General features: G+C 31.5%; 1 protein-coding gene across 1 annotated transcript in view; it reads left to right on the forward strand.

Moving 5' to 3' along the window:
* Positions 1-14304, forward strand: part of LOC139098288 (uncharacterized) — a 136282-nt gene that overhangs the window by 40841 nt on the left and 81137 nt on the right. Inside the window, exons 7-8 of the mRNA XM_070650425.1 lie at positions 12130-12194; positions 13786-13948. Coding sequence (XP_070506526.1) covers positions 12130-12194; positions 13786-13948 — 228 coding nt within the window. The remainder of the gene's footprint in view (positions 1-12129; positions 12195-13785; positions 13949-14304) is intronic.

The following is a 14304-nucleotide window of genomic DNA, read 5'->3' on the forward strand; positions in this document are numbered from 1 at the left end:
TTTATCATCACCTTGTCAGTCATTTCACCTACATACTATTTGACTTTTGCCATACAGATCAATTTTGTATCACAATTTCCATTAATTGTCCCTTAAAGCTATCTCAATCGCTAACTACCGTTTGTTAATTGTCAATACAAAACATACAAACAATTTACAGATTCACTCAATAGCTGCGAGTCAAATTCCATATTGTTTTAACTCAAATAAAGCCAAACATCCATCGAAAACTATACATGACAAAAAAGGGAAATCGATGATGTATAAAAAATGTGTTTTTGTCATTGACTGTTTATGAAAAAAAAATTATTATTATCTTTATGACTTTTTGAACTCAATGTGATGATTGAGGCTACAATTTAATGTACACAGATATCCTCAAATAAATTTTATATCCTCTTTTTATTCTTGAACCCAAGAGATGAGTTAAAGGAGATAGTTTCGGGTTGGAAGTTTGTTGATGGGATTTAATGACGCATTTTTTGGAACTGAAATTTTGTGGATGTTGCTGGCTTGAAGGATATTTTCAATAGTGGCAGTGTATGGTCAACTGTATGGCTAGTTATGAAATTGATATTTGTGTAAATTGTCATGAAAGGTCAAGTTTATGGCCAGACATTCGTTCGACTTATCGGAGGCTGTTCAATTTTGGTCAGGACTCTCGCAGACTGTTTGAAAATGATTTCTTTCTACCTACCCTTTACAAAGGCTTAGCAAAGCTGCAACACATCGAACTTAAAAACCAGATCATCATCCAAGCCCACAATCAGACTATATGACCTCAATTTCCTCACTCACCAGCAACACCCAAAAGCACAAAATATAGGATGTTGTGAAAGACAAATAGCACAGATAGACAGATGGTCATATAGATTTATATTTGAGTAAGCGATAGATGTAGCAGCAGAAAAAGAAAAAATCACATAACATGATCTTAAACGTATGATAAACGAATTATGACCCAAGAGACGATAGATGTGCTTGTATCTACATAACTATGGATAGATTGAGATTTCAAGTCAGGCGAAAGACATAGAAATATAAACAGATGGTCCTTTAGATGAGATTTCATCGAATGAAATGATTTGTCATGGCCAAATGGTGTGGGCATAAAAAATATTATGGACAATTTAAGAGAAAAAAAGGCTTTTTGGATGTGATGATGTGAGTAGGGAATTCTGGGAAGGTTTTTTGGATGTTTTGAATCTCGAAAAAGTCATTCACAAAAAAAATAACCAAAAATAGTTCCTAAATGCTTGCATAATTCTCATCCCAAAGAAAATCACATCAAGGACTTCTTTATATCCATTTAGTCTTAAAGTAGCACACAGAGGCGTTGATATTATGTCATATTTGGGTTGTCCTCATCCAAAAATATTGTTATAAACATTTCTGTAATGCCTGTCAAAAAGAAAGAGAAAAAAAGGCCGAAAAAAAATCTCAAATTCTTGTTTTCTTTCTTCCTATGAAATTCTTATTACTCCTTCACACTTCAATATTCTTCCATACTCTCATTTTTGTCAAGAGACGACCTTTAGCTTGAAATATTTGTGATTCACAAAGCAAAAGAAATAAATATGAAGAAAATAAAGTGTAAAAGTCAATAAATTATTGAGATGGCTGAATGGATGGCATTCGTGTTCTATGGTGTTGGATTTGGAAGATTTAGTGAGGATTTAGGAATTTTTTGGAAGGAGATGGGCAAGATTTTATCGGATTTATCCTTTTCTGGGAAGAATACGACATAGCAAAGGCAAGAAATTTAGAGGCTGTCTGACGTGGCTCGGGGTTTGGGATGAGATTCCTTGAAATTCAAGACTCAGGCTAGACTCACCCTGTCCTAATATATGCATTCTTGAGTTGCTTGCTTTGAGTCGTCGTTGTTAGTCTAAGATGATGAGAACTTAATATTTGGTCAGCATCGCAGCCAGACTTTGGCTTCACCAATTCCCCATTCTTAGGTATGTCTTGTCTACGTTGTGTGCTTTCTGTGTTTCGAGTGTGGACTCCATCTGGTTATATCTCATTTTTTTTAGCTTATACAAACATTTTATCAAGCTTCATTAATTTAGATGAAACAATCAATGCCTACAAGCTCATTAAATGCCCACACAAAGATTAAAATGCTTGAATTTTTCAGTTTTTTCAAAATATAGTTCCGCATTTAAAGCATAGCAACTATATTACAGCCAAAACCGCTCCATAGGCATCCTCATCTAAACAATTAATAATATTCCATTTTTACGAGGATTATTCATGTAAATTCAATTTCCAATACTTAAATCTGTTGCTTTAATAAATGACATAGCTTATAAAATATTTAATCATCCCATCTCCATTTCCATCAATTATATCGATACACCCACAACAAAATATCCTTCATCATTATACTTTTTATCTCTTACTAACTTTGATCATCTTCCGCAAGACTGAATGAAAGTATTCTTTTTTTTATATTGGAAACTTGTTACAGTTTTTATAACTTTTAATGGCAATTTTCTCTTTCGAGTGTGAATAACAATTAATTATTGTCGACAAGTGAAACGGAGATAGTTACACAGAAGATGACATAAATGGCTATTTCATTAACTTTATGAAACGTTATTTGAATTCCTCTGGCATGTTTGCTAATTGAGTAGGTTTTCGAATGAGACGAGCGTGTCGGGAGAACTTTGCTTTTTAGAATGTTGCTAATGAACATTTTCTGTTTGATATCTGAGAAAGTTTTAAAGATCTTGTTGAATGATTGATGATTTGATGGAATTTAATAAGATTTAAATTAAAGGCTTTTGGAATTGAGCGGTTATTTTGAGTTTAAAACCAAATTTCGGTCATTCTTAAGTTTTATTACAAAAATATAGCAAGTTTGAAATTGAATTTTCAGTTAGAATTCAATTTAATATTGATTTGAACGTTTGAACGGTCATTCATAATTTGAATTTTATAGCAAATTTATAGCATGTTTGAAATATAAATCTTTAACGGTTATTAATTCGAACGATGATTAGAATTTTACAGCAAATTTATTGCAAACCTTTTTTGATCTTTGAGATTTTAAATTTTAACCGTAATATAATATTTGAAATTTGAATTTTAATGAGCCATTCCAAATTTCAAAATTCACGCGAAAATTTGCATTTTAAAACCAACATGTGAATGCATAATTTTCAAAAACATAAAAAAATTACTCACTTAAATATTAGCAAAATTAAAAAATTGTTTCTGACAATTTTCCAATTTATTTTAATTTTTTTGATGTTTTTTGTTCTTCCTTCATGCACACAAAAATTTATTTTGGTATTTACAGATTTATATATTTTATGTTTTGTTGCTTTACAAAAGAAGAAAATGATGAAAAATTTCGGTACATTTAGACGTAAAATATATTTTTTAATAAGGGTTGTGCGAAAATGATGTTTAGTGTTAAGGAATAGAGATATTCTAGGAAAGGGTTCCCAATTACGAGACCAAGATTTCGGGAAACTAAGTCCAAAATTATGCGATAAATTTTAAAATTTTCATTAAGATTTAAATAAATTAGAGTCTAAAGTCATATTTTATGATTCACGTCATTTATAGACGGCCCCAATTTTTTTATTTTACATGGAAATAATAACGAAATGAAATGAACGAATGCAAATGAATAAGTGAGGAAAGAAGAGTCAAGGAGGTTTTTGAAGCGAGAAATTTGAAGAAAGTAATAAAAGTTTAGAAAGTTATTGAAGGATTGTGTTAGAAGCGCATTTATCTGACATTAGTTTTTTAGAAAATTTGCTTTTAAATTTTTAAACAAATTGATTTTTATTTTTAAAAAACTTTAAAATTGTGATAATTTAAAACTAAAAAGCTAAAATATTAAAAATTTAAAATTTAAAATTAAAAAAAAACTAAAAATTTTAAAATTTAGAAAAAAATTAAAAATTCATTTTTTAAAAAACTTAATTTAAACTTTAAAAATTTCTTTTGTCTTAAATTTAACTTTGAATTTAATTTTTTTTTTTAAATTTTAAATTTTGGTTTTAAAAATAAACTTTAAATATACCTAAATGAAAAAAAAAATCGTTAATGCCAAATTGACATCAAATCCCCTCAAATTTCTTATTTTCAAAAAAATCCACCAAATAATAATAAGAAAACAAAAAACAAACAAATCAAATGTAGATTTTCATGTGTAGCATATTCTCGCACATCAGAATGTAATTTTTGCCATAGATCCAAAGAAGAAAAATAAAAAAATATAAAACATGCCAGAAAAAGAAGCATAAAAGCAAACGAAGTAGCTTTAATTTCCCTAAAGAACGCACATAAATTCTGCGTTTTTCTCTTCTTTTATCAAAACAAAGAATTTTTTTCTTTTTTGTGTTTATTTGATTTCTTATTTTGACTTTGTAATTTATCTTCTTGGTTTTGTTTTCATAATTTGAATTGAATTTTTGTTGGATTTTTTAATGGATTGTTAAATGGAAATATGATGTAGGGCATTTACTCATTCTAAGTTGAGGAGTGTTTGGGGATGGGTGGGTGTAAGTCTGAGAATTTAATTGTTCATTTTTTGAAAAAGGTTCGTTATTCTGTACCTGAATAAGTGAACAAACCTTTCTAGTATCAATCTCAGGACATGATAAACCCGAGCAACACAAATGACAAAGGATCTGCCATAATTTCTCCAAGATTTCCCCTAACAGTCAAATAACATCCTTGTTTGGCACATAAACGACACTTCAGCACCTAAAAGTGGTCTCTGTGTCTGTTAGGGTCCATGACCGATACATCTATTGCTGCTATCCGTCATCCGAAGCCATTTAAAAGCTCCCTTCATCTATTAAGGACATCAGCATCCATTTATCCTCAACTTAATCGTGTCCATTCTCTATTTGCGTCGTTCATGTCAATAATCAATCCTAAAAAATCTACTAAAAATAGCAACAGTTGCCAATAGCATTAACTACTGCCGTTACTATGCATTTACAAGCTAATATATTCATTAATAGAACTAACCCTGATGCCTACCGGCTTATATTTCACAAAAATAACCATTAATTGATTCACGTGTCAGCACGAATACTGACCTTCTGGAAAGAAAAAAACTCATCTGAGATCAGATAGCAGTTGCTGATTAGAAAAATGAAGATGGAAATCTCGATATTTCTATAGAAAATTCAAGCGCGTGTATTTGTTTTGTCTTGTCATTTTTGTCAGACCAAGTGACTTGTGAGTGATATGATTCAATTTAAGGCTTTCGTGATTGGGAAAATACAATTGAAGAGATTTTAAGATGAAGAATTGGCTTTAAAATTATTTATAGAAATGGAAGTGTGGCAAAATTGGTATGTTGGACAATAATTCTGTTGTTTGGGATTTTTTGGAGCTTTGACTAATCATTTTGAATAAAATGTACTGGATAATCATGGGTAATCGTCTTGCTGTAGAGTTTATGTGCCGTAATATCGTCATATAAGGAGTTCGAATCTTAATTTAAATTGTATTAATGGGTTTGAATGGAGAGACTGTCTAAAACTCATAAGTTAAGCTCACATTAGCCTTGTGACTTATATAACGAGCATTTTTAAATCTGTCTGAATCCTGAATCAGTCTTAAAGCCTAAAATTATACCCGAAAAACACATCGTGTTCGCTAGGACAGCGCTTTATCGCCATATTATCTGTTAGAGACCATGAATGCTGATTTTGAGCCACTTTTACGACAACAATTAAATTACCCACATTGTGCTCCTCGGGATATGATCTGTCAATAAACGTTTAAACTTGTAGGCGGAATTCCTTTTATTTACAGACATTTTAATCAAAAATTTCACCAATTAACATTAAAATTCCTGAGTAAAAGACAAAAAAGTTGTCAATTTTGATTCAAAATGCTCGATTTATTCATGATCATCAAGAACATCGCTTCCAACAAAGACCCCCTTCTTATTATCAACAAACATTTCAATCTCAACAAAATAAAAATGTTCAAATATTTTTGAAATTCAAATCTCATTAAAAATTCAGCCGAAAATTCTTCTAAAATTAAATTAATTGAGTGTAATTTTTTTAAATCAGAGCAGAGCTTACTGAGTGGTAATATTAAGGCACTGATGAAAGAATGCCGAAAGGGATTTTAGACAGAAAAATTCTTTGATTTTAATTTTTACACAATTTTTTTTTAAATTCAATTAAAACAAGAATGAATTCGAGGAAATTTTTTGTTGGAGCAGAATATGTAGACGAGAGTGTAGTCAGGAAGGGTGTGATGTGTGTTTTCATGTTTTTTGTGATTTTTGGGAAGGGTTTGAAATGTTCTGCTTCTACTCCTCTTCCATTGAAATCTTTGAGCTCAGGGAGCCTCATAGGATCCATAGCAAAGTCTACAAAAAGAGCTCTCAAAATAGAGGTACCTGACTCGTTGCTGGGTAGCCTAAACAGGGAAATTTTGTGTCTTCCCGTCAATGCGCCCACAAAACGCTGCCTAAGCAAAAACGATGTACTGTTCGGGTATGTCTCAAATCATACCACAAAAGAGGAAGTTTTAACCCATCCTTGTTACATCTCTGACAGAAATCTTCTTACAGCATTAATTCTGGTGTAATTTTGTATGAAACAAAAGCTGTTCTCATATTACAGGAGTAAAAAAAAGAATTTTGAGGAAGGAAAATTCATGGTTTTTCATTTTCTAATTCAATAAAGCAACAGAAAATTTAAAACATACTCATGTAATAATTCTCTCCATCTCCTGCGCACAAAAAAAAATGTTCATCATGTTTCTTGTAAAAAAAAAATTATACTTTTGAGAGCAACACAAGCACAAAGATATACATACTGAACAAAGAATAAGAGGAACAGGAAAAATTTTGTATTATAGAGACTTCCTCTATAGTTCGCTTACGGTATGAATAAAATTATATGATATGTATAAAAAAATTTCTTTCTCTTCTCTTGAGGTAAATACAATTTTTGTTGAACTGGAAATATAAAGGAACGGCAAGAATTCAATGTGTCTCAGGTCTTGTGCCGACTAATGCTTTTTGGCTTCCCTTGGATGATTTTGAGTCAATTTTATGTAATTTTGATGTTTTTCCGTGAAGATAAAGCTGTTGTCATTCAAAGAATGTCATGGCTCATTGAAGGCCAGCCACTTCTTCCTTCAATTTAATCAATACTACGCTTGACTGTAGGAAGTAATATTACTTTGAATTTGTCGAATAGTACTTATAACAGGAACTGATTTTACGATAAAGTCCTACTCGACGGCAAAATAAAGGGCTGACGAGAATGTCATGATGAATAGAAGTTCGACGGAATTTGGATGACCCAGAACTATCGTGACTTCACCTAGAAAACAATTGTTAATGATGTCTTGATCAGAGCACAAGGTCGACTCGGATTTTTTTTTTTTGGAAAAGTTCTCGAGCAGCATTATGCAGTTACTAAAGTTTTGACTCCAGTGAAGGCTTATCCATATTGAGATTAAGACATAAATTAATCAACCTCAACCATAAATTTTTTAATGGTGAAAATCATATCCTACCTTGATTTCTGTACCAATTGATATTCCAGACATATTTCTTAGAACAAAAATTTAAGAAGTCTTAGAACTAAAGTCTGAAAAGTTCAAAAATTCGCACAAAATTAAAGCAAGTCCATATATCTGTGTTTCTATCTCTTCATCTCCTACACACCACACGCACATAACATAACATAGCAAAAGACACAAGAAAAATAAGAAAATTCACAGCGAGACAACATGCCGAAATTTCAATATTGTTTATATTGTTATCTCGAGCACTCGTAAATTTAAAAATTTCATTAAATTTGAATCACACAAGATTGTGAGAATTGCTTTGTGTTAATTTGTTTGCTGAGAGATATGAGACCTTGAATGGTATTTCCTTCCTTTTATTTAACTTTATGCATGCAAGAATTGTGTGCTCTTGTCTGATTGTTTTAAAAATTTTAAAGGTTTTTAGCGGAAATGTGTGGGAAAGAGCTTTTTTTCGTGGCGGAAGTTTGTTAATTTTAATCTGATTATTGTTGGTATTTTTTAAGAGTTTTTGTTGGATGTTTGAAGGCATTAAGTAGGCTGAATCAACAACTTTATATATGGCTTAATTATAAAGCTTATGTAAATAAATTTACGGTGTCGTTCATTAATAAAATTAAGCATAACTCAACAATCAGCCACAATTTTCAAAAGAATCGCGAGGCAACCATTTGCAAATTTAAGGAAAACAACCTTTAAGATTCATTCAACAATTCTTAAAGCTTGACAGCATCAAGAAAGGCTTGAAAATCAATCCTTTATCACATCCTTTCCTTCCAAGAACTCTATTCATTAACTCAGCACACTTCTATTTTACAGCTGCAATACATAAAATATTGATTATACAACAGAAGCTTTAATTTTACAATTTTCATCCCTTTTTTCTACACTCCGATTCCGATTCCTTAAGCGTGAAAAAAAGTTCGAATTCATATAAAATTCATTACTGATTTATTCATGAAATTATAGCTGATAACTGTAACGGAAAATGATTCAGCAAATTATAAAATATGAATGAAAGTTGAGATCGTGAAGATTCAGCACAAAAATGGATATAAAGAAGTTGGTCACATAAATGTGATGCAAAATCTTTTCAATACCAAAAGTCACGTTTTTGTAATCATAGAAGAAAAAAATGCATCTCATAGCATGCAGCACATGAATGTTCCAATCGAGATTGATAAACTTTATTCTTTTGTGTTTATTCATCCTTTACGGAAACCAAACATGCCACAATACTTTTTTTATTTTCATCATCCACATCTTGTTTTTTCAACTCTTCCTGCGATAATACTGAGAATGAAGGGAGGTAGAAAAAATCAAGTCAAGTTGAGTGTTGAATGGATGTTTTTGTGTTGTGTTTTGTAAAGTTTCATACGATATATCCACTTTAGTTGAGCTTTAAGGTGATGATGTGAAGATTTTGATTGAATTTTATGTAGTTTTTTGTGCTATAAGTTTTGAATTCTTTGAATGCTTTAAAACAGTCTTGTCTTAACTGTGTGCCGCGGCATTTTCGTGTTCCGTCATATGCGTGTCACACATTTGTCACACACCCGCGTCACATAGGTCTGAAAAAATGTTAATTTACAAATTTTGAAGTAATTAGACATACTTTTTTGAAGAAAGTGAATTTAAAGGCTTTGCTCACAGTTTTTGAATACTTTCCTGTCGTTTATAATGTTAAGAAATATCACTTTTAGCTAATATTAGATAACAAAATGTCCAGGTGGAAAATGTAAACAAAGAATTTTCGAATTCGAAATTCACAAAATCGAAAAATTTTGTTTAAAACACTGAACATTAAGATAACAAATTTCGAGCTAAGCAGATTTAATAGCTATATTTGATGATTTTGTCCATGTTTCCCTGTCAGCAACTTTTGGCTCTAAGCCAATTCTAAGTATACCACCGTCGCTATGACATAGCAACAAAATTTGAATTCCGAACGATATTTCCTCGATCAAAAATCCAGCCTAAGGCTATCGTGACTCAAACGTAATGCCAGATTCGACTTAAATCCGACGTTATGTCAGAGTCACCATGGAGTTGGATACTACCGTCGTTCCATCGTGGCAACAACATTTGAATGAATGCCGAAAGATATTCGTCATAATCAAAGCAATTCCACATTTCTTTTAAAATTAATGTTGCTAACTGCTCCTAAAAAAAACAATTTAATTCCTTTGTAGATTTCTAAAATCTCGCCATAGCAATCTTCTTAAAAGAACAAATCCTCATTTATTTTTTCCTTAAAGTTCCATGAACTAATCTCATCTTCAGCTCCATCAAGGAATATAATCTCTCAACAAATCAGTTCCAGCTTTTATATATTTTGTAAAAAGCACATCCTCGAATGCCTATATATAGATGTTAAAAAAACATGACATTCGCATTCTTAGCCAGCAAATCTGTCATATCCAATTTCATCTAAATTGAAAAAATAAAGAAAAAATTCCTTCAACATATGAAATGAATTTATTTGCAGAGACTAAAATTTATGAAAAATAATCTTTGATGAAAAAAATCATTTTTTTCGATGATTAAAAAAATCACGATTTTTTTCATCATACGTTAATCACACGTAAAATTTAATCACGTAAACTTAATCACTACGTAAAATTTAATCACGCAGGGCAAAAACACATGGTTTAAAAATATTCTCAAAAGTTTTGTGTCAATCACGATGAAAATTTTGAAATTTTTTTAGCTCTAATATTGCATTAAACTAAAATATTATAAACTATTATATGTAATTAGCTATTTTAAGTAAATTATAGTAGTTTTCTGGTGCTTAATTTAGTTAGATTTGTGAAAAAGAACAATGAAGTTTGGTATTTTTTTCACTGAGAAACAAAAATAAATCCATTAAAAAACTACACAAATATGAAGTTGAAATTGGTTAATCTAACTAAATTAAGCACCAGAAAACTACTTTAATTTACTTAAAATAGTGAAATAACAAGTAAAGGTTTATAATATTTTAGTTTAATGCAATATTAGAGCTAAAAAAATTTCAAAATTTTCATCGTGATTGACACAAAACGTTTGAGAAAAATTGTAAACCATGTGTTTTTGCCCTGCGTGATTAAATTTTACGTAGTGATTAAGCTTACGTGATTAAATTTTACGTGTGATTAACGTATGATGAAAAAAATCGTGATTTTTTTAATCATCGAAAAAAATGATTTTTTTCATCAAAGATTATTTTTCATAAATTTTAGTCTCTGTTTATTTGGAATGAATCTTCAAACCGCATACTTATGAAGTACACTTATCCATCTTAAGAGGAGAGGATTTTGATTCTTTGTGTACTTTGGGTCTAGAGATGGAAACTGAGTTCAAAGAAAATTTGGAATTTTGAGACTTAAAAGTGATTTTAATCTAATTTTGCTCCTCAACAAAATTCTCAATGTCGGTTATTAACCTTTCAATTTTTGTGCTAGAGCATCTTCATATTCCATATTTCATAAATTCTACTTCTTATTTTCTCCGCATTCACCCATTCATTTCATTACTGACTTTATGAGTTTCCATCTCTAGCTTTAAACAGTCGAAGATGTAAACACAGAACAGAGCTACTAAGATATTTAGACGCAATATATATTCATTCCATTTTTTTCAAATATCTTCTTCTTGCTGCTGCTTGCTCTCTTCAATTCTCACACGTGTTCCGTTTGTTTCTTTCCTTCTCCGGTGTGTACATATAGATTAGAATTTCTTTCATTTCTCACTCTCCATTATTTGCTTTGATAGCTTAAATAAGAAATTGAGGGGATGTTGTTGGTTTTAGGTTTGTCTGGGGATCTCTCTTGAGTAGATGAATATGTTACTGTTTACTAAATTTGGCTGGATTCCAAATTGGATGTGTTTTTTTTTGGACTTTTTGGGAGTTTAGACTCCTAAAGTCCTTCCAACTCGCTGTAAACCAGATATTCTGGCTATTTCAATCTAATGCACTTGGTTATGTGAATCTATAGATTCCAAGCCATCTGTCATTATCTACAGCACAAAATGAGACATCCGAGACTCATTTGACGCCATTTCTTAGGGAAGACCACAAAGATATGTCTGTATTGTTTCAGATCGAGTAAATTTGATTAAAAATGGGATATGCGAGAATTTTTCCATGTCGAGATTCGAACCCATGCTCGTTGAGTCGATGTATAGTGATTAATTGCCTAAGAGCTAATCTGCTAAGCCACAGAGTCATTTTAACCGACAACAGGAGCCTTGCCTATATCGTTTTATAGTCCATGTCTCCAAAATGTACAAAATTTGGCCAATTCCCTTTGGAAAATGCGCTTGAAAATGTACAAAACATATAAAATGCGCCTTTACTTCCATATCCTCATTTCATCAAAGTCGTTCTCAATTTTTCATTTTGATTTCATTCACCAAAAAAATAATAAAATAAATTTTCTTATTAAGAAATTCTTTTCCTTATTATTCATTCCTTGTTCTTATTCTGCTGCTGTTGCTTTTCAATATTGTATTCGCCACCATTCACCTTCTTTATACTTATTTACTCACCCCTTCCACGTGAACTTTTACTGATTTTTTTCTCTTTTTCCTTTCCGTTTTCTTCCACAGATAAGTCGATTTTTACGGAATTCCAATATAAGTCGAATCAATGATTTAGAAATATTCAGCAAAACGTAAGTATGGTAATGGTAATAGAAAATCAAAACATATGTAACAGATAGATGTGTATACATATGTTTTACACAAGAGATATAAGATGATGTTGATGCTTTCGATGTTTCGGTAATCGAATCTCATTGTAATGTGTTCATGTGAGGGAATTAATAAGGGATTTTAAGGATTTAAGTGCCTATTATGGAACGGAGATGTGAGAACGAGGTGAAATTGTATCTGTAGGCTTGATTGTTGATGGAGTTATTGTTTCCAAGTAATGAGGAATTGTGGATTTATGCTGAAATCTTTTGGATTCATTGGAAATTAAGCAATTCAAGTTTCAAACAGAGATAGATTGTAGGAAAATTGAGGTAATTTAGAAAATACCGTCAAGTGCAACCTTTAATCTGCAGTCAAGGTCGACCGGCAACTGACGATTGCAGGTTACTGCGTTGCTTACAAGATCGTCTTAGCCGTATTGTCAGCTGATATCGGCCATCGACCGATCGGTATATAATCCTTCTTGCTGATTGCTATTAGCTGGATACCTATCTAAGATTGGCCAGTCGAGAGTAGAAGACAAAAAATCCTCAAATACAGCCGATTGCCATCGTTTCAAATTGAATCCATCGATAACTAGAACTTTTAGATGCTAATCGCTCAAACTTCACATCCCTTGGACAATCTTCTAACTCCACAAATACAATCAAATCATCCAATTTCCATCTAATATCATACTTGAGCAATTCATTCCTCTTCACCTGTAATCTGTTCTCATGGTTATCAAATCATCGATTTATGATAAAATTCATATATTCATGGAATAGATTGATGATTCCATCTTAACCCACAAAATACCGATCACGAATATATTGAGCGTAGCTGTTAATCTCCATGATTTGATATTCGTGTATTTTTTGGTGAGGAAGGGGGACCTGGGTAGCATGTGATTGGGTGATGTTGGGGTTTCTACGTCTTTATTGCCTTCTAAATAGGTACGAACATATAACTTCCGTACTCCACGTGGAAGTTGAAAAATGTTCCCCAAAAAGAGCAAATCACCCTTTATGATACCAACTGCTTGCACCGAATTGATAAGAAATGAATTTATTTCAATTCGTAGTTATCCACAGCTCCCTCATAACATTCAAGCATCTCTCTTCTAATGCACAACTACTGCATTGATCCTGCCCAAGCAAAATAGAATATCCACTTCAGAATTATATATGAATGAACACAATGCTGATGACAAAAGAAGCTGTTTGAAGCCATATGGAATTATATATGATTGAATTCATTCTATTCTTGTATATTAAATCAAATATTTTTTATGACTAAGCCATTGTCGAGACAGTTCTCAACAGAAGTATGCATTGTATGTGATTATATTTTGCAGAGGAAGCAAGTATGAATGGAGGGAGTAACACATGTGTATGCTGAACTCAAACAAGAAATAAGGGGAGACATTTACCTTCGATATCCTTTTTTTATTATACCTTCCAAGAAATCATCAACATTCATCACACTCAATTTGAATTTTCTGCTTTTTGTCTATCTCATTATTTTATGGCCAAAAAAAATTTATTTTATGTCTTTCTTGCACGTCCACAGATCATCGGAAAATGACTTAACATTTCATTTCTTTGGTGCTGAAAATGATTCTATAAAGGTACGAGAATCAATCAATCGAATGGTGGAAAAGGGACGAATTGGCAATTTTTCACTTATATCTACACATTATGCACTACATCAGGAACCTGGATTAGTCTTACAGGTGAGAAGATTTATTATATGTTCTTATTTCCTCTCTTGTATGCGACTAAATGTTTCTTCCATCCCATCTAATTTGGCTTCATGTTGTGTTAACCTTTACATCATCATGGCAATAATAATTTTCTTGTGTTTACAAACTGATGGGGAATAATTTAGTCGTGTACATAATTGGAGCTTCTTGGAGCAGAGTTGATAATTGATGGAAAATATTGTAAGGTTTTTGATAATATTCTGAGCTTTTTGACAATTTTTGAAGAGCTTTTTGATCATTTTTGAAAAGCTTTTGATGATATTGTAAGCTTCATATTTAGGTAATTTAAAATTTTTGACATTGATCTAAAAAATCTAAAAAATTAA

This window comes from Chironomus tepperi, unplaced genomic scaffold, assembly GCF_022539635.2.
Source record: "Chironomus tepperi strain 1889 unplaced genomic scaffold, CSIRO-AGI_Ctep_v1 contig_445, whole genome shotgun sequence".
In the NCBI taxonomy this organism is placed as follows: domain Eukaryota; kingdom Metazoa; phylum Arthropoda; class Insecta; order Diptera; family Chironomidae; genus Chironomus; species Chironomus tepperi.